The 26,808-nt window shown below is 42.4% G+C and overlaps 10 protein-coding genes across 15 annotated transcripts; 5 read left to right on the forward strand and 5 right to left on the reverse strand.

Annotated features, from left to right (window-relative positions):
* Positions 1-73: 73 nt before the first annotated feature.
* Positions 74-1,060, reverse strand: LOC108102525 (protein SCO1 homolog, mitochondrial). The gene is made up of 2 exons (XM_017207561.2): positions 581-1,060; positions 74-517 (listed from the first exon to the last, which is right to left on the reverse strand). The coding sequence occupies exons 1-2, from the start codon at positions 972-974 to the stop codon at positions 156-158; spliced, it is 756 nt and encodes a 251-aa protein (XP_017063050.2). The 5' UTR covers positions 975-1,060; the 3' UTR covers positions 74-155.
* Positions 1,061-1,140: 80 nt separating this feature from the next.
* On the forward strand, positions 1,141-2,350 carry LOC108102688 (DNA-directed RNA polymerases I and III subunit RPAC1). The gene is made up of 2 exons (XM_017207829.2): positions 1,141-1,359; positions 1,414-2,350. Exons 1-2 carry the CDS (start codon positions 1,220-1,222, stop codon positions 2,273-2,275), a joined length of 1,002 nt encoding a protein of 333 aa, XP_017063318.1. The 5' UTR covers positions 1,141-1,219; the 3' UTR covers positions 2,276-2,350.
* LOC108102689 lies at positions 2,262-3,645 on the reverse strand. 2 transcript variants are annotated; one of them, XM_017207831.2, is made up of 2 exons: positions 3,265-3,645; positions 2,262-2,883 (listed from the first exon to the last, which is right to left on the reverse strand). In XM_017207831.2, exons 1-2 carry the CDS (start codon positions 3,472-3,474, stop codon positions 2,341-2,343), a joined length of 753 nt encoding a protein of 250 aa, XP_017063320.1. In that variant the 5' UTR covers positions 3,475-3,645; the 3' UTR covers positions 2,262-2,340. The 2 variants fall into 2 exon arrangements, with proteins under 2 accessions (XP_017063320.1, XP_017063319.2); XM_017207830.2 differs by having other exon boundaries at positions 3,232-3,645.
* Positions 3,646-3,948: 303 nt separating this feature from the next.
* LOC108102599 (KIF-binding protein) lies at positions 3,949-5,903 on the forward strand. The gene has a single exon (XM_017207703.2). It carries the CDS (start codon positions 4,018-4,020, stop codon positions 5,800-5,802), a length of 1,785 nt encoding a protein of 594 aa, XP_017063192.2. The 5' UTR covers positions 3,949-4,017; the 3' UTR covers positions 5,803-5,903.
* Positions 5,904-6,044: 141 nt separating this feature from the next.
* LOC108102602 (39S ribosomal protein L28, mitochondrial) lies at positions 6,045-7,349 on the forward strand. Its single transcript, XM_017207705.2, has 3 exons — positions 6,045-6,225; positions 6,337-7,157; positions 7,219-7,349. The coding sequence occupies exons 1-3, from the start codon at positions 6,205-6,207 to the stop codon at positions 7,280-7,282; spliced, it is 906 nt and encodes a 301-aa protein (XP_017063194.1). The 5' UTR covers positions 6,045-6,204; the 3' UTR covers positions 7,283-7,349.
* Positions 7,350-7,377: 28 nt separating this feature from the next.
* LOC108102601 (GDP-mannose 4,6 dehydratase) lies at positions 7,378-9,093 on the reverse strand. The gene is made up of 3 exons (XM_017207704.2): positions 8,828-9,093; positions 8,290-8,725; positions 7,378-8,232 (listed from the first exon to the last, which is right to left on the reverse strand). Exons 1-3 carry the CDS (start codon positions 8,972-8,974, stop codon positions 7,652-7,654), a joined length of 1,164 nt encoding a protein of 387 aa, XP_017063193.2. The 5' UTR covers positions 8,975-9,093; the 3' UTR covers positions 7,378-7,651.
* Positions 9,094-9,320: 227 nt separating this feature from the next.
* LOC108102603 (mannose-P-dolichol utilization defect 1 protein homolog) lies at positions 9,321-10,584 on the forward strand. The gene is made up of 2 exons (XM_017207706.2): positions 9,321-9,731; positions 9,794-10,584. The coding sequence occupies exons 1-2, from the start codon at positions 9,644-9,646 to the stop codon at positions 10,462-10,464; spliced, it is 759 nt and encodes a 252-aa protein (XP_017063195.1). The 5' UTR covers positions 9,321-9,643; the 3' UTR covers positions 10,465-10,584.
* Positions 10,566-11,358, reverse strand: LOC108102604 (inosine triphosphate pyrophosphatase). The gene is made up of 3 exons (XM_017207708.2): positions 11,149-11,358; positions 10,786-11,095; positions 10,566-10,718 (listed from the first exon to the last, which is right to left on the reverse strand). The coding sequence occupies exons 1-3, from the start codon at positions 11,270-11,272 to the stop codon at positions 10,577-10,579; spliced, it is 576 nt and encodes a 191-aa protein (XP_017063197.1). The 5' UTR covers positions 11,273-11,358; the 3' UTR covers positions 10,566-10,576.
* A 186-nt stretch (positions 11,359-11,544) lies between these two features.
* Positions 11,545-13,369, reverse strand: LOC108102693 (UBX domain-containing protein 7). The gene has a single exon (XM_017207837.2). The coding sequence runs from the start codon at positions 13,183-13,185 to the stop codon at positions 11,707-11,709; it is 1,479 nt and encodes a 492-aa protein (XP_017063326.1). The 5' UTR covers positions 13,186-13,369; the 3' UTR covers positions 11,545-11,706.
* Positions 13,370-13,738: 369 nt separating this feature from the next.
* Positions 13,739-25,406, forward strand: LOC108102550 (UHRF1-binding protein 1). 5 transcript variants are annotated; one of them, XM_017207611.2, is made up of 18 exons: positions 13,739-14,205; positions 16,046-16,247; positions 16,576-17,199; positions 17,325-18,036; positions 18,371-18,400; positions 18,504-18,596; positions 18,656-19,728; positions 19,800-19,959; positions 20,619-20,760; positions 20,817-21,377; positions 21,438-21,552; positions 22,133-22,153; positions 23,033-23,175; positions 23,233-23,356; positions 23,412-23,559; positions 23,625-23,799; positions 23,860-23,977; positions 24,281-25,406. In XM_017207611.2, the coding sequence occupies exons 1-18, from the start codon at positions 14,162-14,164 to the stop codon at positions 24,329-24,331; spliced, it is 4,536 nt and encodes a 1,511-aa protein (XP_017063100.1). In that variant the 5' UTR covers positions 13,739-14,161; the 3' UTR covers positions 24,332-25,406. The 5 variants fall into 5 exon arrangements, with proteins under 5 accessions (XP_017063100.1, XP_017063103.1, XP_017063101.1 ...); XM_017207614.2 differs by having other exon boundaries at positions 19,800-19,881; XM_017207612.2 differs by lacking the exon at positions 22,133-22,153.
* Positions 25,407-26,808: the final 1,402 nt, after the last annotated feature.

Raw genomic sequence — 26,808 nt, forward strand, 5'->3', positions numbered from 1 at the left:
ATTTAAAAGATTATTTATATTGTGATTTTTTTTAACAGAAAACCATTAATTTTAGAAATTCCAAAAAGAAAAATACCAGTACGGCTTTTTTATATATTTCTAACAGTATACGTTATACGTAAAAGTAAATACAACGGATAAACAGCTTAATCAGCCTAGCTAAACCAGCCCTTTTTGTTCACGGAGTTCCACTTGGCAATATTCACCAGGATAGAGGCAACACACTGGTCTTTGTCCCGGTTTTGGCCGTAATAGTCCACGAACTCGCCATCTGGATTAACTAGATACATGATGATGGTGTGATCCACAATGTAATCGTTGTCCTCGTCCCGCGGTCCAGCACTGAAATAAACTCGGAAGGCCTTGCACACTTTTCGAATTTGATCGACGGTTCCAGTAAGTCCCAAAAGTTTAGGCGAGAACTCTTTTACATATTTAGCCACCACCTCTTTAGAGTCCCGTTCCGGGTCAACGGTAATGAAAATAGGTTGCACCGCCGGCGTTTGTGGGGATTTTTCTGTTCGTGATTAAGAGTAATTGGTTAATCCAAAAGGAAAACTAATACGCAAGATTTACTTACCTACTTCATCCACCACTGCGGCCATCTTCTCTAATTCATCTGGACAAATGTCCGGACAGTGAGTGAAGCCGAAGTAGATGAGCAACCACTTGCCCAAGAAGTCCTCTGATTTGCGAACTGCTCCCTGAGAGTCTACAAGTTCCCATCTGCCTCCGATAGCAGCTTTTCCCAGTTGGCGCTGGCGCTCCTTCAGCCTCGCCTCATCTTTCTCGCTCTTCACGTACAACATAAAGCCTAAGCCGCCGGCTCCAAGTGCTCCAATGACAGCCAGACTTTTCCAGGAGATAGGACCCTTGCCTTTGGTGGAATCTGCAGGAGCGGCAAAGTGGCGGATTGTGGGTTGTTGTGCCCAGCGGCGGCAGCTGCCCATTAAGCGTTGCAGGGAGCGGGACATCCTATGTCCTTGTTTCACGAATTTTTAAGATTTACGTAAATCTGGAGAAATAAAAAACCTTGCCGGTGCACTACTGCTTCTTCTTCATTTGCCAGTAACAGGGTAGTTTTTAATATATTTTGGTATTTAAACGACAGCGTATTTAAACATTATGGTTTTTTTTTGTATCCCAACGGCGGTCTTATTTGTTGCAACACGTGCGGTTAATTTTTGTTAAGTTATTAACTTCAAAACAGCTAGGAAAAATGCCAGGCACGAAGCGGAACGAACCACTACTGTACATGGAAGAACATCGTGTAAAGCAGGATCCGCAGGATTATGGCCTGGCGGACGACGTGTTCAGCATAGAAGCGTTCAAAGAAAAACTGCATATAATCATCGTTAGGTGGGTTTTGTAAATAAAGATTTTTTGAGAGGATTGTCGGAACTTCTCTTGCAGGAACGACGAGGAGGGCTTAGAGTTTGATCTGATTGGGGTTTATCCGGCCATTGCTAATGCCTTTCGTCGCTTGATGCTCAGCGATGTGCCCAGCATGGCCATCGAAAAGGTGTACATATACAACAATACCTCGATCATCCAAGATGAGGTACTGGCCCATCGGATGGGCCTGCTTCCGCTTAAGGCCGATCCCCGACTATTTGCCTATCGGACAGAAGAGAGCACCGAAGCGGGAACCGAGCAGGATACTCTAGAATATGAATTGAAGGTGAAGTGTTCCAGGCGACGGGATGCTGGCAAGGATCAATCAAACTTCGATGATATTTACAAAAACCACAAAGTGTACTCCGGCCATTTAAAGTGGTTGCCGAAAGGAAAGCAGGCCCAGATCTACAGCGAGAGCGCCGTAAATTGCATCCACGAAGACATTCTAATTGCCCAGCTCCGTCCGGGTCATGAGTTGGACCTTCGCTTGGTGGCGGTCAAGGGACTCGGGCGGGATCACGCCAAGTTTTCCCCGGTGGCGACGGCCACCTACCGACTGTTACCGCAGATCAAACTTAATCGTGAGATATCCGGCAAGGATGCTTACCTCCTCCAGAGCTGTTTCTCGCCCGGAGTAATTGGTATTGATGAAAACGAAAACGCTTATGTTAAGGATGAGCGATACGACACCTGCAGCCGGAATGTATATCGCTACCCTCAGCTTAAAGATGCTGTGACATTGGCCCGAGTCCGGGATCACTATATCTTTTCCGTGGAGTCAGTCGGTGCACTCAAGCCAGATATCATATTTCTGGAGGCCGTCAAGGTGCTGAAGAAGAAGTGCCGAGCGTTTATAGACGAAATTGAGGCAGAATAGTTATTTATTTAATTGTTAAAGATTTTTCTATGTACATAAGACGACAATTGATATAAAATGTAAGCCTAAGAACTACGTTTAAACTCCTTTTTACGCTTAAGAATCTTGAGGCGGAATTCTGTCAGTACAACTTGCAGACGTTCCTGGCATAGTAGAGCGTCCTCCAAATCCATATTGTTCAATTGCAGCGCCAAGCTCTTCCCAAACAAGTCAAATTCGCTAATAATGACGTCCTCAGAAATTGCGTCCTCTTGGAATTCGTTTTGCAACTCTGCTCCGTCCTGCTTGATATTAATCAGTTCCTCCTCGTAGACCACCTGATCATCCAAATCGTGCTGTTCTTCGACGATCTCGTTTTCAACCACATACTCTTGCTCCTGATACGCCGGGTCGGTTCTCAGCAGATCATCCAGGATTGAATCGTTCGATCCGATTTCGTCCTCCTCCATTCTTTCCGCCTTAGGCTCGTTCTTAATCTTTACCTGCAATTTGCTCTTTATTTTTGGCTTCGGTTTGAACTTTGGTTTTAATTTTGATTTAGGTGAAATAATAGAAGCCGCCAAATCCGGATCATGTTCCACTTTGCAGAGCTCTCCCTTGATCATGTTCTATAAGTGTAAATACCAAACAAATTATTATTTTGAAGTAAAGGATTTGGCAGACTGCAGTTGACAAGTTATCCAATAGCAAGAAAGCACAAACTTTTGAAGAGCAAATATTTATTGTATTATAGAATTACTGATTATTTCAAATAGTAATCCTAAGTGAGGAAACAAACCAATTCGTCACAGGTTCATTAGCTTCACTTTGCTTACTTTCTCTTTTACTCTGTTCATGTTATAATTTTTAAAGAGATGATTTTAAGTCTTTAATCTTTTCAGTTTTGTGTCCGAAAACTACTAAACAAAATGAAAGACTAAAATATCTGCTTTTCCATTGCTAATGGATAATCCCACCTTCGATAGAATGTTGTGGCATTTGGAACTTTCCTGGTGCTTCCGTGTGACAAGATGCTGCTTAATGGATGCCAATCTGGCTAGGACATTAGCGTCGCAGATCCTGCAGTGTGCCGAGTAACCATCATTGCTGGAGCAAAGCCAGCTGGAGAACGCAGGGAACTTCTCCCATTCGGTGCGATAGCGCTGGTGGTACAGTCGCTTCACTTTCTTATCGTCTTCTGTCTTAAAGGTTTTTAACATGGCCGTTTTTTGATAGATCTGTCTACCAAAATTATTCAAAATTTCTTCTTTGAACAAAGAGCGCCAAAAACAGTCTAAATAACTGGTCTTAGTAAATATTTTGGTATATTCCAAAAAATTTGCGACGCGAAAAAAATCTGAAAGTCAATGTTGTGTGGCTGTGATTTGATAGGTTAGAATACCAAAAATGATTGCAAGGAATATAAAAAGTACACTTGACACTGTATGGTCACATTAAACGGCTGAAGGTACTGTTAACGGTCTTATTCATAAGAAACATAGTATAAGTTTATTCCTTTAATATGTTATTTTTCCTCTCCTTCTTTTTATGAATGCATCAGTGAGTATGCAAGATCAAAAATAAATAATATGTTAAAACTATTATAATATATTTTAAGTTTTTATATACACTTTCTTTGTGGTTTAGGTCTCAGCTAATTTTTTTATTTGAACGGTCACACTGAAAGAAGAAAAGCTGAGACAAAAATAAAATTTCTTGAAACTCGAGATAACCTTCGCTTGCAAAAGCGGGGCCTAGCCAAAATGGTCATTCCAAAAGAAATCCTAAGCGACTACAAGGAGCTGTACGAAAAGGCCAACCGTCTGGTTGAGGAAGAGAGCCGCAGTGATCCACCAACGGACCCATTTCGCTCCCACTACAAAGCTCGTGAAGTCCTGAGTGATTTGAAGAAGCAGCTGGATGACCAACTGGTCTCCGTCCAGGCCAGCGAGGAGGATGGTGGCCAGGATGACCAGTGTTACCGCTCCTTGTTGGCTTTCGTCTGCCGTGATCTGGGCAGGATCTACATCTACACGGAGGAGCCCTCGGAAGGCGAGAAACTACTTAATCGATGCCTGGAACTAGTTACACCATTCAAAGATCGCCCAGAAGGTATTATTCCCTTTATAGGGGCCATCAACGAATTGAGTATTGTAATGGCCTCCAAGGAGGAATACAAGAAGGGCTTGGACATTCTTATTCAGGCGGGAACCAGCTATGATGAGTTTAAAGCCAGTGGTTCAGAGCCCCTGGCTATCCAGGATATATTTAATCCCCCGGAAAATGAACAGGAATCTCCATCGGCTGGACCCAAGGAGCTGGAATCTCTGTATACCCTTGTCTCCTTTTACATGGCTCAAATGTACGGTCATTTAGGGGAGCCGGAAAAGTCGGCCAGGTGCTGCCATCGAACTTTACACCGACAACTGGAGTCTAAGACATATGACGCCATCGATTTTGCACTGAACACTGCCACCCTGTCTCAATTTTACATAGGAGAAGAGCGATTCCAGGAAGCGCGACATCACTTGGCCGCTGCTACGCTCATCATGGCGGAGTACGAGGTGCACATGCTGGAACCAGAGATGAGCGAAAAGCAGCGTCAGGATGTGGCGGAGACTTTCAAACATCGATATGCTGATGTGGCTCGTTGTTGGGCTAAGTACGGATTGTATTTGATGTACACTTCTAAGTTGCGGTTAATGAGAGACGATGAGGATGTGGAGGCCCAAAATCTTGAAAGGGTTATACGCAAGCTCCGCGTGGCCGAGGCGGAACAGTCCCGGTTTCCTGGACTCGATCTCACCGCCTGCGAAAATCGTATAAGCTGCGAGTATTGTCTAACCTTTGACGATGCCAAATTGGTGTTTCATTTTGTTAACGAGTGGCTAGACATAGCCAAGGACTATTACAAGGCCGAAAATGAAGCTACCGAATACTCTAAAATCGTTCAGGACTACGCTGAGGCGTACGAGCACATTGCCTTTTTTGAAGAAAACCCGGAAAACCAGGCCAAGATGCAAAAGCGTCGCGCCAAATATCTGGAGGATTTGCTTGATCTGCTTGATCCTATATTCTACATGAAAATCTGTCGGGAGTGCTGGTATGGAGCCGGGACTGCCCATGCCGCAGTGCTCGATGTCCGTCTGGATATAATTCGGGCTACAAGCACTCCTGCACCAGAGGAAATTAAGAAGGTCAATCAAAGCTGCATGAAAGCCATCAAACACTTCGAGAACTATGTGAAATCTTATCTGGCCAAACCCCAGAGCGAGGAGTGGCGACCTAATATGGACGTCCAGGAGCAGCGCCACATGCTCTACGCCCACTTCCACATCGGTCGCATTTACTATAAGTTGATTAGCGCCCATCCCCTCCAACAGTTAGAGCACCTAGCCAATTGTCATACCTACTATAAAAGATTTGATGCCGGCTGTCAGCTGCATAAGGAGGCGTCAGAAACGCTTCAGGGAGAGATGGGGGTTGTACGCGAAATGCTTACTCTGCTGCCCCTTAAGATAAACACTGTCAAGGCGAGATTAGGCTAGACCAGATATACTGGATCCTGACATATAAATTCCAAAAAATGAGTTGCATTTGCGAAAGTTTTATAAATAGTCAAAATAAAACGCTTACGTTAGAAGAATTATATTCTGAGTCTTTAAGTTAATGGTTCAAAATATTTAAGCAAAACAAATTTAAAACAGAAAAATTTCGAATTTGGAATCAACTACTTTATTTAGCCTTTTTTTACTTTTAAAAAGTTGACAACTCTGCAAGCTAGCCATTCACATGCGAACAGCTGTTTTTTCCAAACAGGAAGAGGAAGAGTGCTGTAAGAAGTTGGCCTAGCCAGAATCAGGGAAAATATAGTTTAATTGTAAAATCTAGACTGCCTATATAGTTTTTAGATAATAACAACCATACACTGCTAGTTTTTTCCACGAAAAATGGCACACGCCACATCACAGGTAAGCAGCTGAACCAAATATGTAAAAGATGCTTGTTGCGCGCCGCGTTTCTGTGACGCAATAGCTGCCTTAACTTTTGTAAACCCCATGGAATAACAAATCCATTTCCAGGGCGTTAAGCTATTGAACGGATGGAAGCGTCCGGGTCGCTTTGACAAGGGATTGGGTGCCCAGCTGCCTGAGGCGTACCGGAAGTTCTGGCGCGAGTGGAAGCTAACAACGCCGGCTGCTGTTCATTACATCCCAAAGGAGCGCGAGTGGGAACGCGACGAAGTGACGCACGCCATAAAGCCGGTGCAAAACATCCCATTGCCCCTGATCGACACCCCTGAGTCGCACAGGGGCATCTGGGGAGGAGAGGCAGTAATAAAGGGTTTCCAGAAGCGCCAGCAGACCAAGCGTCGCGTTCCCCACTTTTGGGTGCCTAATCTTCGACGTTCAGTTGTTCACAGCCATGTTTTAGACTCCTACATGTCCGTGGTGGTGACGGAGCGCACGCTGGAGCAGATCCACGAATGCCATGGCTTCGATCACTATTTACTTAAGAATCGAGCCTGCGATCTTCGCTCGGCTCTCGCCTTGAAGCTCAAGCGAGAAGTCCTACAATCCTTGCAGAATGGCGTTCCAGCCTTGGCCGATGAACCCGATCGGCAGAAGGAAGTGCTAAAGGAGTACGGACGGTATCTGGAGTCTTATACTCCCGAGGAAATCGACTGGTACGGCCATACCTACCTGGAGGCAATACGCAAGCTGCAAATACAATTGCGCGAGGCGGAAAAGGTACTGCCGCATAAGCTAGAGTTCCGTAGCAAGCTGATTGATCAGCTGCGGCAAGCTGGAATAAGCGAAGCAGGAAAGCTAGAGAATTCGGATGCAGTTTCGGGATCTTCAACCGAGCACAAGGATTCAGACATCGAAGCGCTAACTAAGCTGTAAGTTTCAATACAAAATTTTTAAATATATGTATTTCTAATATATATATATATTTTACAGGGAATCCTCACCCTCCTCCAGTTGGCTGTCTAAGATTAATCCTTTCGGCAAGAAAGAAACCTAGGCCACCTGTCCTCGTTCGTTTTTGATTTTTGTGTTTAGCCTCGAAAGAATAAACATAATTTCGGAAACATTTGTTATAATTCAATAGTTTCAAAGTCTAGTTTAAACGTATTTATTGCAAATATTCGTTAGATTTGGTAAAGTGTATAAAAACAATTAGGATCACACACAGAACATGAACGTACGCGGCAAAGTATAAAAAGGAATGATTGCAAATCCCCAAGATAATACAGAAATACATACACAGCGATGACAAATCAAATACAGTGATCACTAATCACGCTTCGCTTAGAATTATGGTTATTGGATAGCTCCGCAAACGGGCAGAGAGCTTTGTGCCGTACTAACACCCAATCTGGGCTTCCAGGCCCTAGGCAATGGGGTTTTTCCTCATTAATTCAATATCGGCCTTCATCATGTCGCTGACCAGCTCCACAAAGCTTACTTTTGGTGTCCAGTTGAGCTCCCGGTTGGCCTTAGAGGCGTCGCCTTGCAGCAGATCTACCTCCGTTGGCCGAAAATACTTTGGATTGATGCGAACGCGTACAACACCTGTGCTGCTCTCCACGCCCACTTCGTCCACACCCTTACCCTGCCACTTTATCTCTCGATTAATATGCTTGAACGCGGCCTCCACAAATTCGCGAACACTGTGAGTTTCCCCCGTGGCAATTACGTAGTCGGAAGGCGAGTCCCGCTGCAGCATCATCCACATGGCCTCCACATAATCGCTGGCATGTCCCCAGTCGCGCTTGGAGTCTAGATTGCCGAGCTCAAAATACTCCATTTGTTTGTGATATATCTTGGCAACGCTTCGGGTGATTTTCCTGGTTACAAAGTTCTCCCCACGACGGGGACTCTCGTGATTGAAGAGGATCCCATTACAGGCAAACATGTTATAGGCCTCCCGGTAGTTAATAACTATCCAGAAGCCGTACATCTTGGCGCAAGCTGACCGGAAGATGAGATTCTATGAGCTATTTAAAAAGTATAAGTCAACTGCCTTACCATATGGAGATCTAGGATAGAACGGTGTCTGTTCGTTTTGGGGCGTTTCTACTACTTTTACCATACAGCTCGAAGTAGAGGCTTGGTAAAACTTAACATTTTTCTCCATGCCACAAGTACGGATAGCATCTAGAATGCGCAACGTGCCCACGGCATCAACCTCCGCTGTGTACTCACTGAGGTCAAAGGAGACTTTGACGTGGGATTGTGCCGCCAAATTATAGATCTCCGTGGGCTTCACCATATTGATAATCTTGACCAGACTGCTGCTGTCGGTCATGTCGCCATAGTGCAGCTTCATTCTGCCACCCTTGTGCGCCTTGGGATCGGCATAAAGGTGCTCGATACGTGTGGTGTTGAAGGTGCTAGCCCGTCGAATGATGCCGTGCACCTCATAGTCCTTTTTAAGTAGGAACTCCGCCAAATAGGAGCCATCCTAGAGGAAGGCAATAAGTAGTTATCAAGCACATTGAACACGTAACCACCGTATTGTAGGGATGCCCCTGAAACCAGAGTGACTAATCCATCATTTACACACCTGGCCCGTTATGCCTGTTATCAGCGCAACTTTATCACGAGAATCGCCTCCGGCACCGGTCGCCGATCCATTTTGGTCCATGTTGCCGTTACTGCTGCTTTCAGGACGTGGCCTTTTGCTTTCCGGAGCCCCATCGAAGGACGACATTTTAATTTGCCGGATTTTTAGGAAGTACTAATGCACCTTCTTATTTTTTAAGTCGACGTAGCCCGGAGAATAAACAAATTTTATCTGCAGCGCACAGGTAGAGGTAAAAGAATAATCGACTTGTAATCGATATATCGGAATGTGCATTTTTGTTAAAAACAGTCGGGCAAGTGAAATATGCTGTAATCTACAAGAAATTGGTGTGAGGGTGCTTGTTATATAGAGAATGAAACAATACAAAATGTTGAGTCTCTTGGCACATTTGCCATTTTAAGAAAATACATATGTTTTTTGTATGGTATCCTACTCAGTCAATTGCACTTTTCACACTTCATGGTCCCACTGTGCGCTAGTGCTGCACAGCGCAAAAAACCACGTAGCGATTTTGGCGCATACCTTACAGCGAAAGTTAGACGAAAATAACATAACGTTGGCACAACCACCTATATCTTATCATTCCGCCTCCACTCCCAAGCCGATTCACCACCGGGCAGCAATATCTCTTTCAGAATCCGCATTACGTGCGCTGAACGGTGGCTTTCCATTTCATTCTTGGATCGACCGGCCAGCTTGATAACACCGGTGCATAGTGAATTCAGAGAGCACTTACTAATTAAATACAACTACGACCTCCGTGATAAAAAAAAGGCAATTGTCTGCAGCACAAAAATGACGGATCTTATCAAACAGGGAGCTCTTTTCCTCATGAGCGAGAAGTGCTATGATAACTACTTCCTGGAGCACAACTTCCTGGACAGTAAGTGTCTTGTAATCCAAATGGATTTCAGACCTATTAACTACCAATTATCTTTCCTGCAGTTCCCTGCTTCAAGGCTTTGCTGAGTAAGGGCCTAGGTTTGGCTATTATCGCCGGATCTGTGCTAGTCAAGGTCCCCCAGGTGTTGAAGATTCTTAACAGCAAATCTGGCGAGGGAATTAACATAGTGGGCGTAGTGCTGGACCTGCTGGCCATTTCCTTTCACCTGTCCTACAATTTTATGAATGGCTATCCGTTCAGTGCCTGGGGTGATAGTACCTTCCTGGCCATCCAGACCGTAGCCATCGCTGTTCTGGTTTTGTTTTTTAACGGTCGCAAGGCTCAGTCGGGTCTCTTCCTTCTGGGATATGTCCTGCTAATGTATGTCCTTAACTCAGGACTAACGCCCATGACGGCTCTTTTCACCATCCAGAGCTGCAACATTCCCATCCTGCTGGTGGGCAAGCTGTCGCAGGCGTACACCAATTACAAGGCTGGATCAACTGGTCAGCTGTCCGCTGCCACTGTGATTATGATGTTCGCCGGCTCGGTGGCACGCATCTTTACCTCCATCCAGGAGACGGGTGACACCATGATCATCCTGACCTTCATTGCCTCCACTTTTGCCAATTCGGTTATACTGGGCCAGCTGATCTATTACTGGAACAAGCCTGTAGGCGGTAAGGCCAAAGATTCTAAGTCCAAGAAGCCGAAGAGCAAGAAGGATGATTAGGCGCAAAAAAGGAATGATTAGTAACAGTTAAAGAGAAATTTGAACTCGAAACATAGGTTGCAACAACTTCTCGACATTGTAGAACAAATATGCACTTTAAATAAATTGAGTCTTAGTTTATTATCTTGTCCTGCTTCTCGAAGTGCTGCTGCAGCAGCGCCAAGGCGCGATAACGATGGGATATGGTGTTCTTCTCCGATTTAGGCAGTTCTGCATAGGTCTTATCATAGCCTTTTGGTTGGAAAACGGGATCCCTTTGTTAATCAAAAAAAATTAATTAATAAGGGCTATTTTATCAGGTTAGTTACGCAAGTGACTCACCATCCAAAGTCCCGGGGCCCACGAGGCTCTACGATAACGCCCTCGGTGATTCCCTTGAAGATTAGAGGCTCTGCATCCACACCATCGCAATATCCAAAGGTGCAGATAGCCTTTGCGGATTTGTCCTCCCAGCCATGGAGCAGGCGGTGCAGTCCCTCTGGCTGTAACTTCTCCAAGAACCACTTGATGTACGGACCCGGCAAACCGTCTAAAGCATTGAAACACAGACTGGTGTCCTCTACAAGTACAGGACCATTCACCTGACGCGCTGCCTCCTTGCACTTTTTGATTGCAATCTCATCGATATCACCTGTACGATATTAATAGTTTAAATATTTCCTATTATAGAAGTTTATTATTTACCTTGCAATTCCGGAAGGTCAATCTTCTTGGATACAATTGTACGCGGGAAATTCGGACCCAAGATGGCAACCAATTCTTCCAGCTTCTTGGCGTTACCGGTAACAAAGGTAATTGGTTTTGACATGTTAAACCAGTTTCTATTGTCCTTTAATTTAAACAATTTGTGACAACATTTAAAGCGAGACTAAAGCATGTGTGCACAATCAGCTGTTTTCTGTTTAGATTAGGCGCGAAATTAAAGGCAGGGTGGTTATAACTTCAAAAGTTAGCTTGGATCAGTGGCGTCCACTTGATAAGGGATTTCTTTACATTATGTATGGACTGCGCAAATGTATTTTGAAGGTAAGAATGAAGAGCGAATAAAATGCAATTGAGATTTTTTAATAACCTTGACAGTAGTATTTCTAGTTCATTTTATTCAATATCATTTAACTTATTATAAGACAGAATTTTAATTCATATGGATTTTTTTTATTGGAACTACAATGGTATGACAATTTTAAAATAAATAAAACATACACATGAAAACTTTTACTGCTCGACTTGTGGCCCAGTGGCCTAGTCGTCCAGTGTGAGATGCAGATTTGCTGACGGATGCAAACCGAGTTCCTTCAGTGAGCTGCCATTGTGCTCCGTCTCGAGGGATTTACGCGGGAAGGCGCATATTAGCTTGTAGCCCTCTTGGGGGATATGCTTGTGCGTTTGACTGATGTACAACCTTAAAGTCTGCAGTTTTGTATCCGAGGGCCAGCGCAGCTGGACCATCTCATCTGTTCCGGCGACATTGAGCAGGCGCAACTTCAATGCAGTCAATTCACTCTTAGCCTCACCCAAATGATTTTCATAGGAAGCGGCGGCTACGCCCTTGAGCTCATCATCATCAAACTCCTCTAGGCTTTCGTTATCGCTAGCCCCCTCGGTATTATCATTATCTTTCTGAGTGTCTCCGCCACCATTCTCGTTTATGGAATTTTTGATTGCCAACTCTATCTGCTCCTCTTCGGTTAACTCCAAAAGCTTGGCCCGCTTCTTTGGAGTTCCTTTAGAACTAGCTGTCGAGGAGCATGAGGCCTCCGGATCAGCATCATCATCATCATCGATGTATGTGGCCGACCGTTTTGAAGTGCCAGGTGCATCATCCTGTATAAAGTCGCGGTGCTCCTTTAAAAATTGTCTTAAATCGGGAAGGATATTTTCCAGTTTTGGCTCTGCACTGCGCCACACTTCCTCGCCTGTACGGGGATCGATCACGCACAGGTAAGGCAGAGTGACGCAGTGATAGAAGGCCACAAAGCGTCGTCCTTCCGAAGTGTCGTTGTCCACCTGCCAGAAGGTGAACTGACGACGTATCAGTTTCTTGAGCTCCTTGTCCGACCAGACATCACGGTTTAAGGTTTGCGACTGGAAGCTGTCGTCCTGCACGTTGACCAACAGCCAGCGCTGTCGTTTGGTTGCAAACTCCCTGGCTGCAGTCAGCGATCCGGAGTAGAGTATGTCTGTAGGCGGGCGGAACAGGTCTCCGAGGCGGGATGTGCTGGTGGCCGCACCCGTTGTGGACCGGCTGTTAAGTGCCATGGCCTGGCCGGCCACCACCATCTGGGCGGCTCGTCCACGACGTAATCGATGGGCATTTGGATCGGCATAGACTCCGGTGGCCTGAAGCTGCTCCTCCATCAGAGCGCCCTCTCGGGCAAAGTCCCTCAAGGGATACACCTTGACGCGCTGAGTGACGCGCGATAGCCGACTACTACTCCCTGACGCGAAGAAGTTGTCGTCCTCGGGTAGGATTAATTGCTCCCTTACCGGAGCAATAGGCGCTCTTACCTCCTCCTCGTCGTTTAGAATGGGAAGCGATCCAGAAGCAGACCCAGAACCCGCCGCCGACGATGTGGAGGCAGCCTGCTCGAAGAACAGAGCCACGGCGGCGGACACATCATTGGCACAGGCTCCCAAATAATGTTTGGCCTCGTCAGCCGTGCAGGCGGTCACCTCGACGACCTGTTCCACCAGCGCGTCCGGCGCCTCGCTACTGGACATGACTCTACTCTGGAGGATACTGTTATAGGTGGTCTTGAAAGATGCGAGGTCGGGAAAATGCGAGTAAACGAAAGACAGCGACTTTCCAGGGACAGATAAATGCGACCGCACAGCTGTGAGAAAATGCAGTGTTTATGCGGGCAACTATTAACTTATCGATAAATGTAATTTGCGAAAAGAAAATTTTATCCAGTTGAGTATTTTACGTCTTACGATTAGGAGCACTTTCAAAATAAAAAAATCTTCAAATGTTTCTGCACAAACGAAAAATTTTGGAAAGTAATATCTAAGCTTAGTTTAACTGATATAAAAATAGTGTAGTAAGAATTGGATAAAACTTTAAAAATATTCCGTTTATAAACGAATTTTTATTGTTTTAGCTGAATAAGGAATATTTTTGGATCGACAAATGGTTTTATAAATATATTAGTTTAGCATTATTATTAAAACACCATTCAATTTGTGACGTCATACGCGCCACCTTCTTCGAGAAAGCTGCAATCTAATTGGAACGGCCAGTCAACACTGCTTCTGTCAATCGTTCTGCAACACTAATCAAGTCAGCAGAAGCAAAAGCAGAAAGTCTGCGTCTCTTACGCGAAAATCAAGATAAGATTCGGAATCGAAGGGTTCCCAAAATATGACTAATCCGGTAACCCGCTCTGTTTAATCGGAAGTCTTCCCACCCGCGCAATGACCGTGAATATGTGAGCGTCGCGAATCGAAGAAAATCAAAGTCAGTTCGACAGCACCCAATTTCCAATCAGATTCGATTCAAGAGCAAAGGAGTGAAAAATTAAAAGTGAATTTCTGAGTTTACAAATCCTAGTGCCATTTGCATACAACAAAAAATCTCAATGATTTTTGAAGGAGTTATGCTGCGCGGAATAAGCTGAGCTATTCAACCCGGTTGCCCAGTTGCTTGTTTGTTTTCCTTTTTTTTTTGTTTATTGTTGCTCTCTGGTGACGTCGCAAGATGGTCTCGCTGATAAAGAACCAACTTCTCAAACATTTGTCCATGTAAGTTGTGCCCTAAGTCAATCTCTAACAGCAAATCGAATTACGAAACTTAATTAAAACTGCAGTTGGAAACAGCTTGCAAAGTGGAGAACTTGGAGACTAAATTGATTTTTCCCACTTTTCCGCAATTCGAGTGAATATGCCTTTGTGTGTGTGTATATTTTTCACAGCTTCCCACCCCCTTTACAGAACCGTTATTCCACCTGTACTGTCTTGCTTTTATGCTTTCTTTATCGTTTATCTTTCGTCTGGCCCCATGCTAATTCGCCCACCCATTCATACTACCGCCCTCTGCGACACCATTTCGCCAGTTTTTAAAGTAACAAGTGGGTTGCCAATTTCCACCCACGCACCTTAACTTCTTTTTCACTGTTGTTTTTTCTGTCGCGGCATCGTCGTCTTTGCGAAATCGAATTCCCAATCCCCCCCCTACTCATTTTCCAGCATTTACATGCGAAATTTAATTTTCCGTCTTTTCGTCGCCGCAATATGGTTTACTTTAGACGGTTACTTGATAACCATGCCAAGAAAATAAAGAGGGCTTTTGTGGCCAAAAGACGACGCCACACAAACACCAAAATCAAATGTTTATTTGCGTACTTTCAATTACAAACAATGCGCCCCAAAGGGGGAATCCCCGAAAATGTTTAGTAAGGTTATTTCATATGCACCGAAAAAAACTAACTTGCTAAAAAGATTGCTGTCTAAGATACGAAAAGCACTAACTTTTAAGTACGCATTTCCTGATTTTAATAAGCTTATCGAGATTACTTCCAATCAGATCAAATGTTTTTAGAAACTTTTTTAATTACCTGTTTGAATTAGGCATGACTTTAGGCATAGTAATAAATAAGTCAGCTGCAGTAATAAAAATAATAAATATTAAATAATATATAATTAATTATCTATTCAACTCGACCTTTGAATACAAATGCCATAGAAAATTTTGTTAAATTTTTTATGAATATAAAATCAGCTTTAGGCAGCTTCTAACATTAAAGGTCAAACTTTTTACCTTTGTTCTATGTGCAGTTTATTAGCATAGTTAATTACCTCTCAAACACGGTTACCAAGGAAATATGTAATGTCGGAAAGCTACCGTTTTCATGCTCGATGGCGAGCATTTATTTTTATATTCTTGGCCCCCACGCATGAACTTTAATATGTCAAGTCCTGCCACCTGCTTAAACAAAGGCATATTTACTCGTATACACATTGGCATTGTCTTGGCTCCATTGTGGATGTCTTTTGTGTCCCATTTGCCACCATCCCTTAAGCTCCGTACTCTTCCACGCAATTAGGCTGCAAACAAGCAAAGTTTATAACATAACACGGCTAAAAAAGTGTAAATGCAAAGCAAACTTGTTGCCCAACTTGTGGGGGGAAAAGTTATGGAAAAGCTTTATATATATATCTCCCCCATCGAGGCTGTTTTCTTTTATCTTCAAGTTGAAAAGGTAGCTAACCTGATCGGCATTTATAATTGCCAAGGGGATTGAATTGAGTTTCCATAATGCTTTGGCAAAAAAGTTCTTAAGTAACAAGTTGTGGAATTCCGGTACCGTGGACTTTTCTCCACTTTGGCCAATCAATGTCTTCACTTCGATTTCAATTATGCCCCGACATTAACGGGAAATGGGTCAATTGGGTGGCAAACATCTGGCGCCGACATTTTTTCACTCATAGTTCGAAACCCCTTCTTACTTTCAATGCGCCATTATTTCTATAACCCCCTTGTAAATGCAATGTGACGTGTGCGACGAAGCTGATATAATTGCCAGGACAGGCAGGGGACTCAAGTCGGTTCCTCCCTCATCTTTATTCCTTGCTCTTATTCTAGATATACGAAGAACCTCTCCTCGGACAAAATTAATCTAAGCACCTTCCGCGGTGAGGGCGAACTCTCGAATCTGGAATTGGACGAGCGGGTGCTCACCGAGTTGCTGGAGCTTCCCAGCTGGCTGCGCCTCACCTCCGCTTGGTGCAATCATGTCTCTTTCCGGATTAGCTGGACCAAGCTCAAAAGCGTCCCCATAACGCTGGTAAGTAATCCCCTGGATTAAGAGTAATAAGCGAAAGCCAGTACCGGTCCCTTGCCAACTTTTTAAATAAATAAAAATGTCTTGCAGCTGTTGTTTTAGGAAAACTGAAATAAGAGATACGCGTATAATTTTGATACCGATAGCACACGAATCGGATTTGTTTTGGTTTATGTTTACATTTAAACATGTTTATGATAAAAGAAACTAATAAAAATCTGCAAAATTAAAACTTTTAATAATAATACTAAAGTTTTAATTAAATAAATATTTCCATAAAGTTTTATATATTTGAAATAAATATTTTTTTTTTTTAACAATGTATCTTTAGACTCTAGATGAAGTTCGCATCACCATCGAAACCTGCAATCCAACGTCACGCGATGCCGGCGGAGGATCTGGACCGGGAGGAGCAGGATCTCCCACCGCAGCCGCCGCTGCTTTGCCACAAGTGCCACAGGGTAAATACAGCTTTATTCACAAGGTGGTCGATGGCATCACAATTGTGGTCAACACGGTAAACGTGAATTTCGTGAGCGCCGCCTTTACTGCCTCCGTTCAGATGTCCCGGATTCGTGTCGAATCCAAGACACCAAAATGGGCCAATGCCGATCTTCGGCTGACACGACTCAAGGACGCTCAGAAGGGCATTATATTGATATTTAAGGAGCTATCCTGGCAGACGGTGCGCATCGAAGCCAGTTCCACGCAGGATAAGTCGCTAACCCCGCTGCGCCTGCTGACCAATCACGCCAGATGCCGCATCACGATTCGGAAGCGGCTCTCCGACTGTTCGCTGCTAGCTTCCCGCCTGGTCCTAATCCTAGACGATCTACTGTGGGTACTTACGGACTCGCAGCTAAAGGCGGCTCTGCATTTTGTAGACTCTCTATCCGGATTGATTAAGGCGGCCACACATGCCACCCAGAAGTCGAAGGCCGCTCGCAAAATGCAGGTGAGCCGTACATAGTTTATTCATGATTATATGTAAATTCCCTTTCTCAAAATGATTGAGATAATGTTTGTTGATAACCTTAAATTTTGTATTTTAAACTACCGTTTTGATTTTAATTCTACTAGACACTGCCCGAGTACAAGGCCCAGGTGGAGCAGCAGCAGAATCGTCTTTCCGAATCTGCTCACACGACGAATGCGCAACGCATGTTCAACGCCTTTGATGTGCGGGAGACCTCGTATCATTTCTTTAGCCAGCGCATCGATCTCCATTTATGTGATGACGAGGGAGATGGACGCTCGAGTTACCCGGATCTAGACAAGGGTGGTGCTTTGCAGGTCTCAGTTACCGCTTTTCAGGTAGACTACTATCCTTATCATCTGGCCAAGTCGGATCGTTCGCATTGGGCCAAATATAAGGAGGCTTCGGTGGCACCAGCTCTGTGGCTCAAGGAATCCCTCAATGCTTTTCGTGAAGCAGTTCTTAATTTGAGTCAGCCTAATCGACCGGCTACACATGCTCCTTTGGAAAGAAGTACTCCTGCATCACCGATTATGCTCAGTGCTAGCATGTTGGGTTCACATCATGGAGCTGGCAGCTTTTCCAATGGCAGCAGCACGCCGACAGCGGCAGGATTGGCTGGAGGATCGGGAGGATCTGTTGGCTCTGGTACTGCCTCCGCCAACAGTCAACTTTCTCAGGCAGCCCAGCAAAGAAGTACGCTGGAGAACTTGGCCAAGCTGATGAGCTCTTGTGTGATCCTACGAATTGAGGACTTTACTTTGTATCGTGTCACCACATCGGGAAAGAAGGCGATGCCAAAAGAATTTGTCTCGGGTATGGATGCATCTATAAATGGAGTAGACATCACTTACAAACCACGCCCACATAACAGCCCACAAACACTTAACTTAATCAATAGGATTCAATATTATGAACTGATTTTGTGAAGGAGTGAAGAAGTGTTGAAATCTTACTAAATTTGTTCTATAATCGAAATATGAAAGCTCGCCTTATAAGTCAGTTCATAAAAATGCGCCTTAAGCATCTCCAACTAATGTAACATTTTGGCCTTTCTTTCTCTCGTTGCTTTTAACTGACTTATCCATTCCATCCATGAATCATGTAAAACGCTTTTGTTGTTGTATTGTTTTTGTCGTTGCCCTTGTAGCGCAACATAAAAGGAAGAGCAAATCCTCAGGTGAATATCACGAAAGGTTCTAACTCTGCTGATGTCATGTTGCATATGAATATTAACTTAACTGATGCGATGAAACTTTATTGACTACTTACTAAATTTACAGGTGACAAAGATCGGTATTCCTTTCCTGCCGAGATGCCTATTATCCATGCGGAATATACTTACTTCTACTATCCAGGAGACTTTGTCTTTCCATGTAAGCGTAATTCTATTTCCATCCTTTTTGATTTTCATCACATTTCTTGTTGTCCACAGTGCCTCCTTCAAAGGTCTTTGTGCATGTGAATCCCATTCAGGTACATTTCGATCTAAGCTCAATACTATGGCTCAACTCCTTTGGCCTAAATCTGCACGAGAGTCTGCTACGCACCAGCGTGGGATCTCAAACTTCCTTGCATCCGAAACAGCAGCTGCCACGCGGCTCGGTTGCCTCCAATGGCTCCAATGGCACACAGATGGCCGCCGTCAATGTTGATCAGGAGCCAAATCTGATGTACATGGATGTCAAGGTGGAAGCGATTATGCCGCGTGTCGTGATGGAGGCGGCGTTAGATGCTCCTAGCCAAAAAGATCGACCGAAAACCATGCAAATTCAGGTATCCCGGTTTGCGTTGACCAACATCCGGGAGATGGGCAGTTCAAGGGCTGACCTTGCCCAAGCACTGCACTCCCTGCAGGAGGGATCCCTGGTTTTCGGATCCGGGTTTCCATCCAAAGAGGGTGACATGTGCATCGTGACGGATCGGATTCTATCGCATGTGGCTGCCTCGGATGTTAGCATGATGTCACCCGTATCGCCGACGGGTCAGCAACTGCCCCGATCCGCATCCACGCAGTACCTATCCCGTTATGTCATGTGGCTGGAGCCGCGGGATGTGTGGTGCATTAAGCTGGACCCGGTTTGGGTGGATTTCCTGGGTGCCCGTTCGTTGGGCCCCAACAAATCCATTCCGTTTGTCGACGCGGTCCCCATCACATTGTGGCTGCACTCCGGCTCCGCACAGGCACAACTGGATGTGGGAAAGAGTGGGACGGCGGTTAGCATGGAGAGCATGGGTCTAGCCCCTCTGCCCACGCTACCGCCACTCCAGCAGTGCAATCCTTTTCTGAGTGATGAGGATGTGCGTCTCGGCGGCGTTGCCTCAGGAGCCTCGCCACCTGCTCCTGCACCGGATCGCACAGCGGATGTGCATGCTATTGCGCACATTTCAAATTTGGTCAGCCTGCAGATCGATCACTATCAGCTGCTCTTCCTACTGCGACTCGCCGAAGAATTGAATGAGATGTCAACCTTCCTGAACCTGGATGCAGAACGCATATTGCAAAAGGTAGGTGTTGCAGGGTTATATGAGTTCATTTAGGAAAGTTTCTAATCCGTATTCTTTGTTGTAATCGACAGCAAAACGAACAAAAATCTATCATATTTGGGTGCGTTGTGCCGCAGATCGAGGTGACGCTCGTGATGCCATCGCCAACACCTGGTAAGGAATCAAGTGGTGGTGATGCTGAAAGTGTCGTACCCGATTCAGCTAGTTTGGGTGATGATTTACACATGAATAGTAAGAATTTATATATCTTTTGTTGTCTCTTCTTCAAATCTCTTTAGTTGTATGGTTAAGTGATTCACAAACTAACTCCAGATCGATCTCCATCCAGTGAGCTCTCTCCGATATAACACAATCACATGATCATAGTTAATGTCTAACTTACACGTAGTTGTCACCGATATCGTGTTGTTTTTAGTCCTAACCCAGATACTAACCCCTAATTCACAAAGATCACCAGACTAACTAGAATCCTGCTAGGAGCCAGTTTACACATGCTGCTGTAATTGTCGCTTTCGAATCGTACTTTAACTTTTTAAATTGTTATGCGTTTAGGCTGGGCACCTAGGACCTTAGACACTCCATTTAGGTTGTGTTTCACTGAAGTATTGTGGAAACTTATAAAATAAAAACTTAGAAAGTATTCCACTTGGAATATTTTCTGTGTAAGATAATGTTTTTGTACTCATTCCTGACTAAATACAAACATTTACAACTGAACTCTTTTCCACTTGGCTTCAGGGAAATACTCCTTATAAAATATCTCGCATGTCTTTTTGTACTAAATTACTAACCCAATGAGCAATTTTAGTGCATATCTAATATCGTAAACTGATCGTAAACCTTAATTTGTATTTAAAATTTTCCAAATAACACTGATAATTTCCAACCAGGCGGTAACATCACCTGGCCCACACCACCGCCATTGGACCAGCTGAAGAGTAATACTTTCGGCAGCGTAGAGACACCATCCCCGGTGACTAATGACCCACCTTTTGACAGTGGCATTCACATATCTAATCCTAATACGCATGGGTGAGATTAAAATAATTAGAATGAAAGCGATTTAATTAATCAATTAACCATTGCAGCTACAATGTTCAAATACAAAGCACACCAACGATGGCTTCTTCCACGCCCAGCCAGGGATCTCGCCCGGATACGGGTATTTCCACTCAATCGCAGTCCCAAACTCAATCGATCTCGTCCGCCTCGAAGAGTGGCAGGGGTGCAGCTACTCGATCTGGGGGAGCTGATACCGTGCCCAGTCTCACCAAGGAGATCAATTCGGGACTGCTGTCTATGAAGAAGGGTTTCTCGAGCTTCATGACATCCATTGACTCGGCCATTAAGTCGGGAACACCCAATGACGATGCCAGTGATACTTTCTCCATACAGAGCGATATAAGCTCCGATTCGGAGAACTTTGCTATTGTGATGGGTGATGATAAGACCATGGATTGCATGGATGTCATGTTCCGGTTAAATCCCTTTACCAATGACAACAACATGAAAGCCTCGCCGGTGGAGGTAGCCAGTGAAGTGTATGAGGAGCAGCCGAGCAGCTACAAAACAAACATGTCATCGCCATCGGAGCCTTCGGAGGGTAGCACCTGGCGGCGACGTGATCTGGTGTCCATGGCCACCTTTAGGTTGCTTTAGTATTAAAATCTCCTTGGAAATTAGATGATAAATTGCTTATTCATATCCAGATTAACTACTGTAGAGCTTATTCGTCAGCAGGAGGGTCCCAAGTCCTCTGTTCGTCTTCAGGTGGCTGCCGTTTCCTGTGACGAGTGTGGAGCCATTCCCTGGGACGAGTTGCAGGTAGACTTCTCCGACAGTTTTCATTTTCTTTTGCTGGAATCTCTTTTCAGTTTCTTGTCTTTCATTTGTTTTGTGTTCGATTTGTAAATACGATAATAACATTAATTCTATTAATATTCTTTTGTTTCTCCAAAAATTTTTGCTAAATTAAATGTTTTGCGCTTAACTTTCTGCATGTTTTGATACCTTTTATCTGAACAATTCTTATTATAAACACTTAAAAAGTTAATATATATTTTGTGTCGGGGAACACCCCAGAGTATTAATTTAAAGCAAAACGAATTCTTTCTGTAAGATAACTTATCATATAATCATTTTCTCATTATATTTTCTCTCTTCTCTCTTAAAACCAATATTTTAATATACTCAAAATCAATCTCAATGTGTGCTAATCAAAACCAAAACCAAAAAACAAATTCAAAATCAATAATTGTGCTCAACTCTTTATAATCAACATGAAACGAACACTTGTAAATTGATATATGACAATCCTTACATGACACACAACTTTCAACAATTACAACCAACAATCACCAACAACTACAAACAACAACCAACAACACTCCAACAAAAAAAATAGATCGCGCATCAAGCAAACAAGGTATAAAAAATACAAAATTTGAAATTCTTTACTTAATTAATTGCTTAAGATTTTTTATTTTAACGCTTTGTATATACTATATATTTTTTTTAATAATTTAATGGTTTTTGGTGCGACCTTTTCCTTTCATTGTAGTGGACTTTTGGCTTGTTCGCAAACGCATTTTGGCGTTCTTGGCCTCTAGTTAAGTAGTTAATAGCTTGCCGTGGGGTAATTCATAGCTGGTAGGCACTGTGAATACCCCCCGAAATTACATTGTTCAAGCATTCTGGCTTTGTAGCAATCGAGAAGCTCTTGAGGAACTTGTTTGGAAATGGTTTAATCATTCGAATGTTATTTATGAGCATGATGCCGGTTAGATGAAGCTATCTCCAAATATTTGCTAGATCTTCCAACACATTAAGTACATGCCTAGATTCCCCCATCCACCTGAATTTCGTTTTATTTTATAATTTCCTTGGTATTGCTTTGTTGATGACTTATGATTTGCAATCAATTGGTTTCTACAGACTTAGAAGTTTTTTTGAAAGCATACACCAACTGCAGTCGAAGAAGAAATACAGTAGAACGATAAATACAGCACTACCCGACCAAGAACATTGGCGTCACACATCAACGACTAACAACTGTACTGTTAAAACTAACAAATCTAACTAAAAACACTTGCTGCTTTAAAAAATAGAAAAGGGAAATTATTCCATTTCTCCCATAACGCCCACATCAACACTAATCAAACCCACTCAACTCAAATCCACATTGCAAGGTGTTGCCTCTAGCTTAGCATGTTGTTTCATAGCTGTTTCCAAAGTAGCTAATCAAGATCACAGAATTATTGAGCTTAAAAAAAAATAATACATAATTTTTAACCCCTAAACTCAGACGAAGTTCGGAGCGCGCTGCAAAGCCTGGAATCTGGCGCCTTATAACCCAGAAGCTCCACCTTGCATCCGCCTACGCTTGGAGGAAACTTTAAATATGCCAAAGGATATTGATGGTATCATTGATCGCAAACGCATTCAGAGGTAAGTTTGAAATAGATTGCCCAACTGGACAGCGGAAATAAATAATTTTTTTTTTAGCTGGATCACTCACCACGCGGAAATTCGTGTGAAAGACATCAATATGGATCTGTCGATGAGCACAGTAATTGGGTTGGGTGATCTTGCCGAGGATGAGGTCATCTCCCCGCCCATGCCAGTGACCGTAAGATATTCTCTCTGCCTTGCTTACGCTTTTTTATAACTTGGTATTTGCTTAGGTAAATCTGGAAAATGTACGCATCAATTTGCTTGAGGACCGTCCACCCGTAAATATTACCTCACCGGGCCCAGTGCCCATAAATCTGTGCATTGGTCGCATGCGTCTGGAGCGTGACCAGAGCGGATTGCTCAACATCCAGCCTTTAGGTGGCTTATAGCTATTACCAAATTCAAGAATTTATTTATAAATAATTATGAATTTTCTATTGCAGATACGAACATGAGTGCAGCGCAGCATCAGGCGTTAGGCAGTGCCTTATTTGGAGCACCTCGTGAACGCGATCGTGAGCTGCTTTCTATGCAGCTGGTGATGCAGCAGATGAAGCTGGACAATGATCAGCTGCGTAGGCAACTTGTCGACTCTAAAGTAAATACGGATAACTATAGGTAATCTGTAAACTATTATATTTTTAAGGCATTTACTCATTTTTATCAAAATGCAAATAGGCAAAAGACCAAACAAGAGGCTGATGTGCTGCGATCTTATTTGAAGGCCGCCCAGGATGACATCAGTATACTGCTTGAAGAGAAGAAAGCTTTGCTGGATACCATCCGTTCTTTGCAGGTAATTTAAGTGATGAGGGTTTACTTCCGAAAACAAACTTTCTCACCGTTTTACTGTCTCTAACTTGGTTGACCTTATAATGTTCACCTTCACACCTTCTTGCTGTTGTTGTTGTGCGTAAAGTTAAAACACGTTAAGCTTAAGAACACTACAAATAATAATGCAAGGATTAAAGGTCAGTTCTGCCCGCACGCTAGAGCCTTGCCTGCACGCCTCTAAACTTTTCACCCGCGTTCTTGCTTGGAATTGTTTTTAAACACTTTTCCTAAAAATGATCTAAGTAAATGTTTGGCTTTCTTATAGATACAACTGACCTCATCGAATATGAGCCGAAAGAGTGATGGCAACAGGTAGCATAACTGCATGGACTGCATACAATGCTGCGGCGAGAACAACAATGCCTAGCCCTAAGCTCCAGCTAGTATGCCGTATTACTACCCATGACGTCCTCAACATCATCGCCATTCGATTTTGAGTTTAGCAGAAGACTGAGCCGTTCTTTAAAAAGCGGACACTTTTCACGTTGCCGTTCGTCATTTTTACTTATATAAGAACACAGAAGTCTATAAACTATAACTATACATTGTTTTTATCGGTTTTAAGCTGCCACAAGCTTTTGCTATCGTTCCAAAGAATGCTTTATATTTTTGTTTTATTTTCTAAATTTTTGAAAGATTTTATGTTGATCTATTGCGTAGCCTTTTTAGAAACAGACTTTTAACTAACCATTGTTAATTATTTTACAAAAAGATAATCAAAGCGAAAGCTCGAACTATGTACAGTCGTGTCATTGATATTGCGCCTACTCAACATATATTGTATATTATAACTAATTCCATAAAAATTGGATAAGACATATTGTTGTGATTCATGATCATATCAAAAAACAAAACTGAATTCTAGTAACTATCTGCATTGTTGTTGTAATCGTGTACTAGCAAAATATTTGGCCAAATTTATTATATCGAACTTTATAGTATTCTCTCAGATGGGATTGACTCATCTGAGAGCTATTGAAATTTGTATTCACGTTCCCATTGCATTCCAATCGACTCGATCATCGTTTGCTAAACAACTACTAATCAAAACTAAATACACAATGCAATACAATAATCAAAAAGTGTTATAGACATCCTATACCTATACGCCTACTAATAAACAAACTTAAATCAAATGTACCATGTTAAATAAATCAAAAACAAAAAATCTCAAGTCAGTAACGTATACAAATTTTAAATTAAAAGTTTTCATATTTCAAATTGTAAATGAACAAATGTTTGTATTTGTATTATAAAGTTTAATATTAAACTAAAACGATTATTGATTGTTATACATTATACGAAAGTTTTCATCTGTAGCTAGGCGAAATAAAGCATAAAAAATTGAAGTCATATTAAAAATATTACAAATATATTCAAATGTAAATGTTTGTCGTTTGTGTTTTATTTAGGTTTCTTGGATTTTGGTTTGGGGAATAATATTTTACTATATAAGTAGCTATGATTATGTTATGATAAAACAAGTTTTATTTTTTATAAAATTTCCCAGATCACAAGCGTATATTTTGGTAATAACCCCTCAACACCCTTAAGTCCTAAAGCTAATAAAACACCAAATTAGTTACTTTTATAAGAGTTTATTTTTATTGAAACTTTACGATCATAGCCAACTGCTGTTGCTGTTGTGTCTCATTCATAGAATTAAATACTTTTTAGAGCGTTTTTTTTGCCGTCTCGATCTCTGTTCATAGCAAACTTAATGCATATTTTTGTGTCATTTCTCCTGTTTTTTGGTTTTGCGATTCTTGCGGTTACATACGTAAAAGTTGCACTAAATTATAGATAAACTCTCGAAAAGTTGCACTTAAAAATTTCGGTCTTTCTTCAGGCGATGTCTTTGTTTATCTCACTTACAATTTGTATACATATACATTTAAATATTTCAAGTGTATTAATTTGCAAAAATATCTATTGGTATATAGTCTGATTTAGAAAGAACGCCTAAAATACAGTTATGGTTTAAACTGCACATGCACATATGTATGTAAGTACGTCTATATGTGATTGGGACTCAATCGAAATACGCAAATACGTAATTCAAACGCAAAGTTTCTTCAACAATCAAGCAACAAAGAGTTACAATAATAATAGTATAATGAACATTTAAGATACAATTGTGATGACACTTGCGTATGCATTCGCCTCAAATAAATTTGCATTAAATATTTGATTTAATTTCATGTAAAATGCTTACAAATTAATTGTACAATGTGAAACAAGGCCATTTATGTAAATGAAGCTGTGTAAAGCTGCTCGAAATTCATTTATTTTTTTACGATTTATGATTTATGATTAATGTTTGCATTCTCCTCCAGTTATAGGCGCGTGTTTAATGACTTACGGATCAGCTTACTTAATAGTATATATATATTTTGTTGTTGTTCTTTATTAAAAATGCTAGAAAACACAAAAATCATTAGTTGTGGATTTTTTACTTCATTTTTATTTGATTTTTTCTTGTTTGTTTGTTTTAAGAGTAATCTTAGTTCTTCTTGTTGTTTTATACAAAAAATCAACAAAATAGTAAAACTAAAACTAAAGCAAAGTTTTAAAGGGTGACATGAAAACTAAGAAAGTTAAATCGAAATGATGAAGTTGGATTTAAATTGGAAATTGACGGAACTCATAAAGAATTAATATTGCATTGCTGCGTCTAAATAATCGATTTCTTTTCTTTTCATTTCCCTCACAAAAAATATTTTTCATATTTTGTTGTTTCGTTCGTTAAAAACTTAAAGACACTTGGACAATGTTTGAAACTGCTACGAGCTG

Source organism: Drosophila eugracilis, unplaced genomic scaffold (assembly GCF_018153835.1).
Source record: "Drosophila eugracilis isolate 14026-0451.02 unplaced genomic scaffold, ASM1815383v1 contig_1197, whole genome shotgun sequence".
NCBI classification, from domain to species: Eukaryota; Metazoa; Arthropoda; class Insecta; order Diptera; family Drosophilidae; genus Drosophila; species Drosophila eugracilis.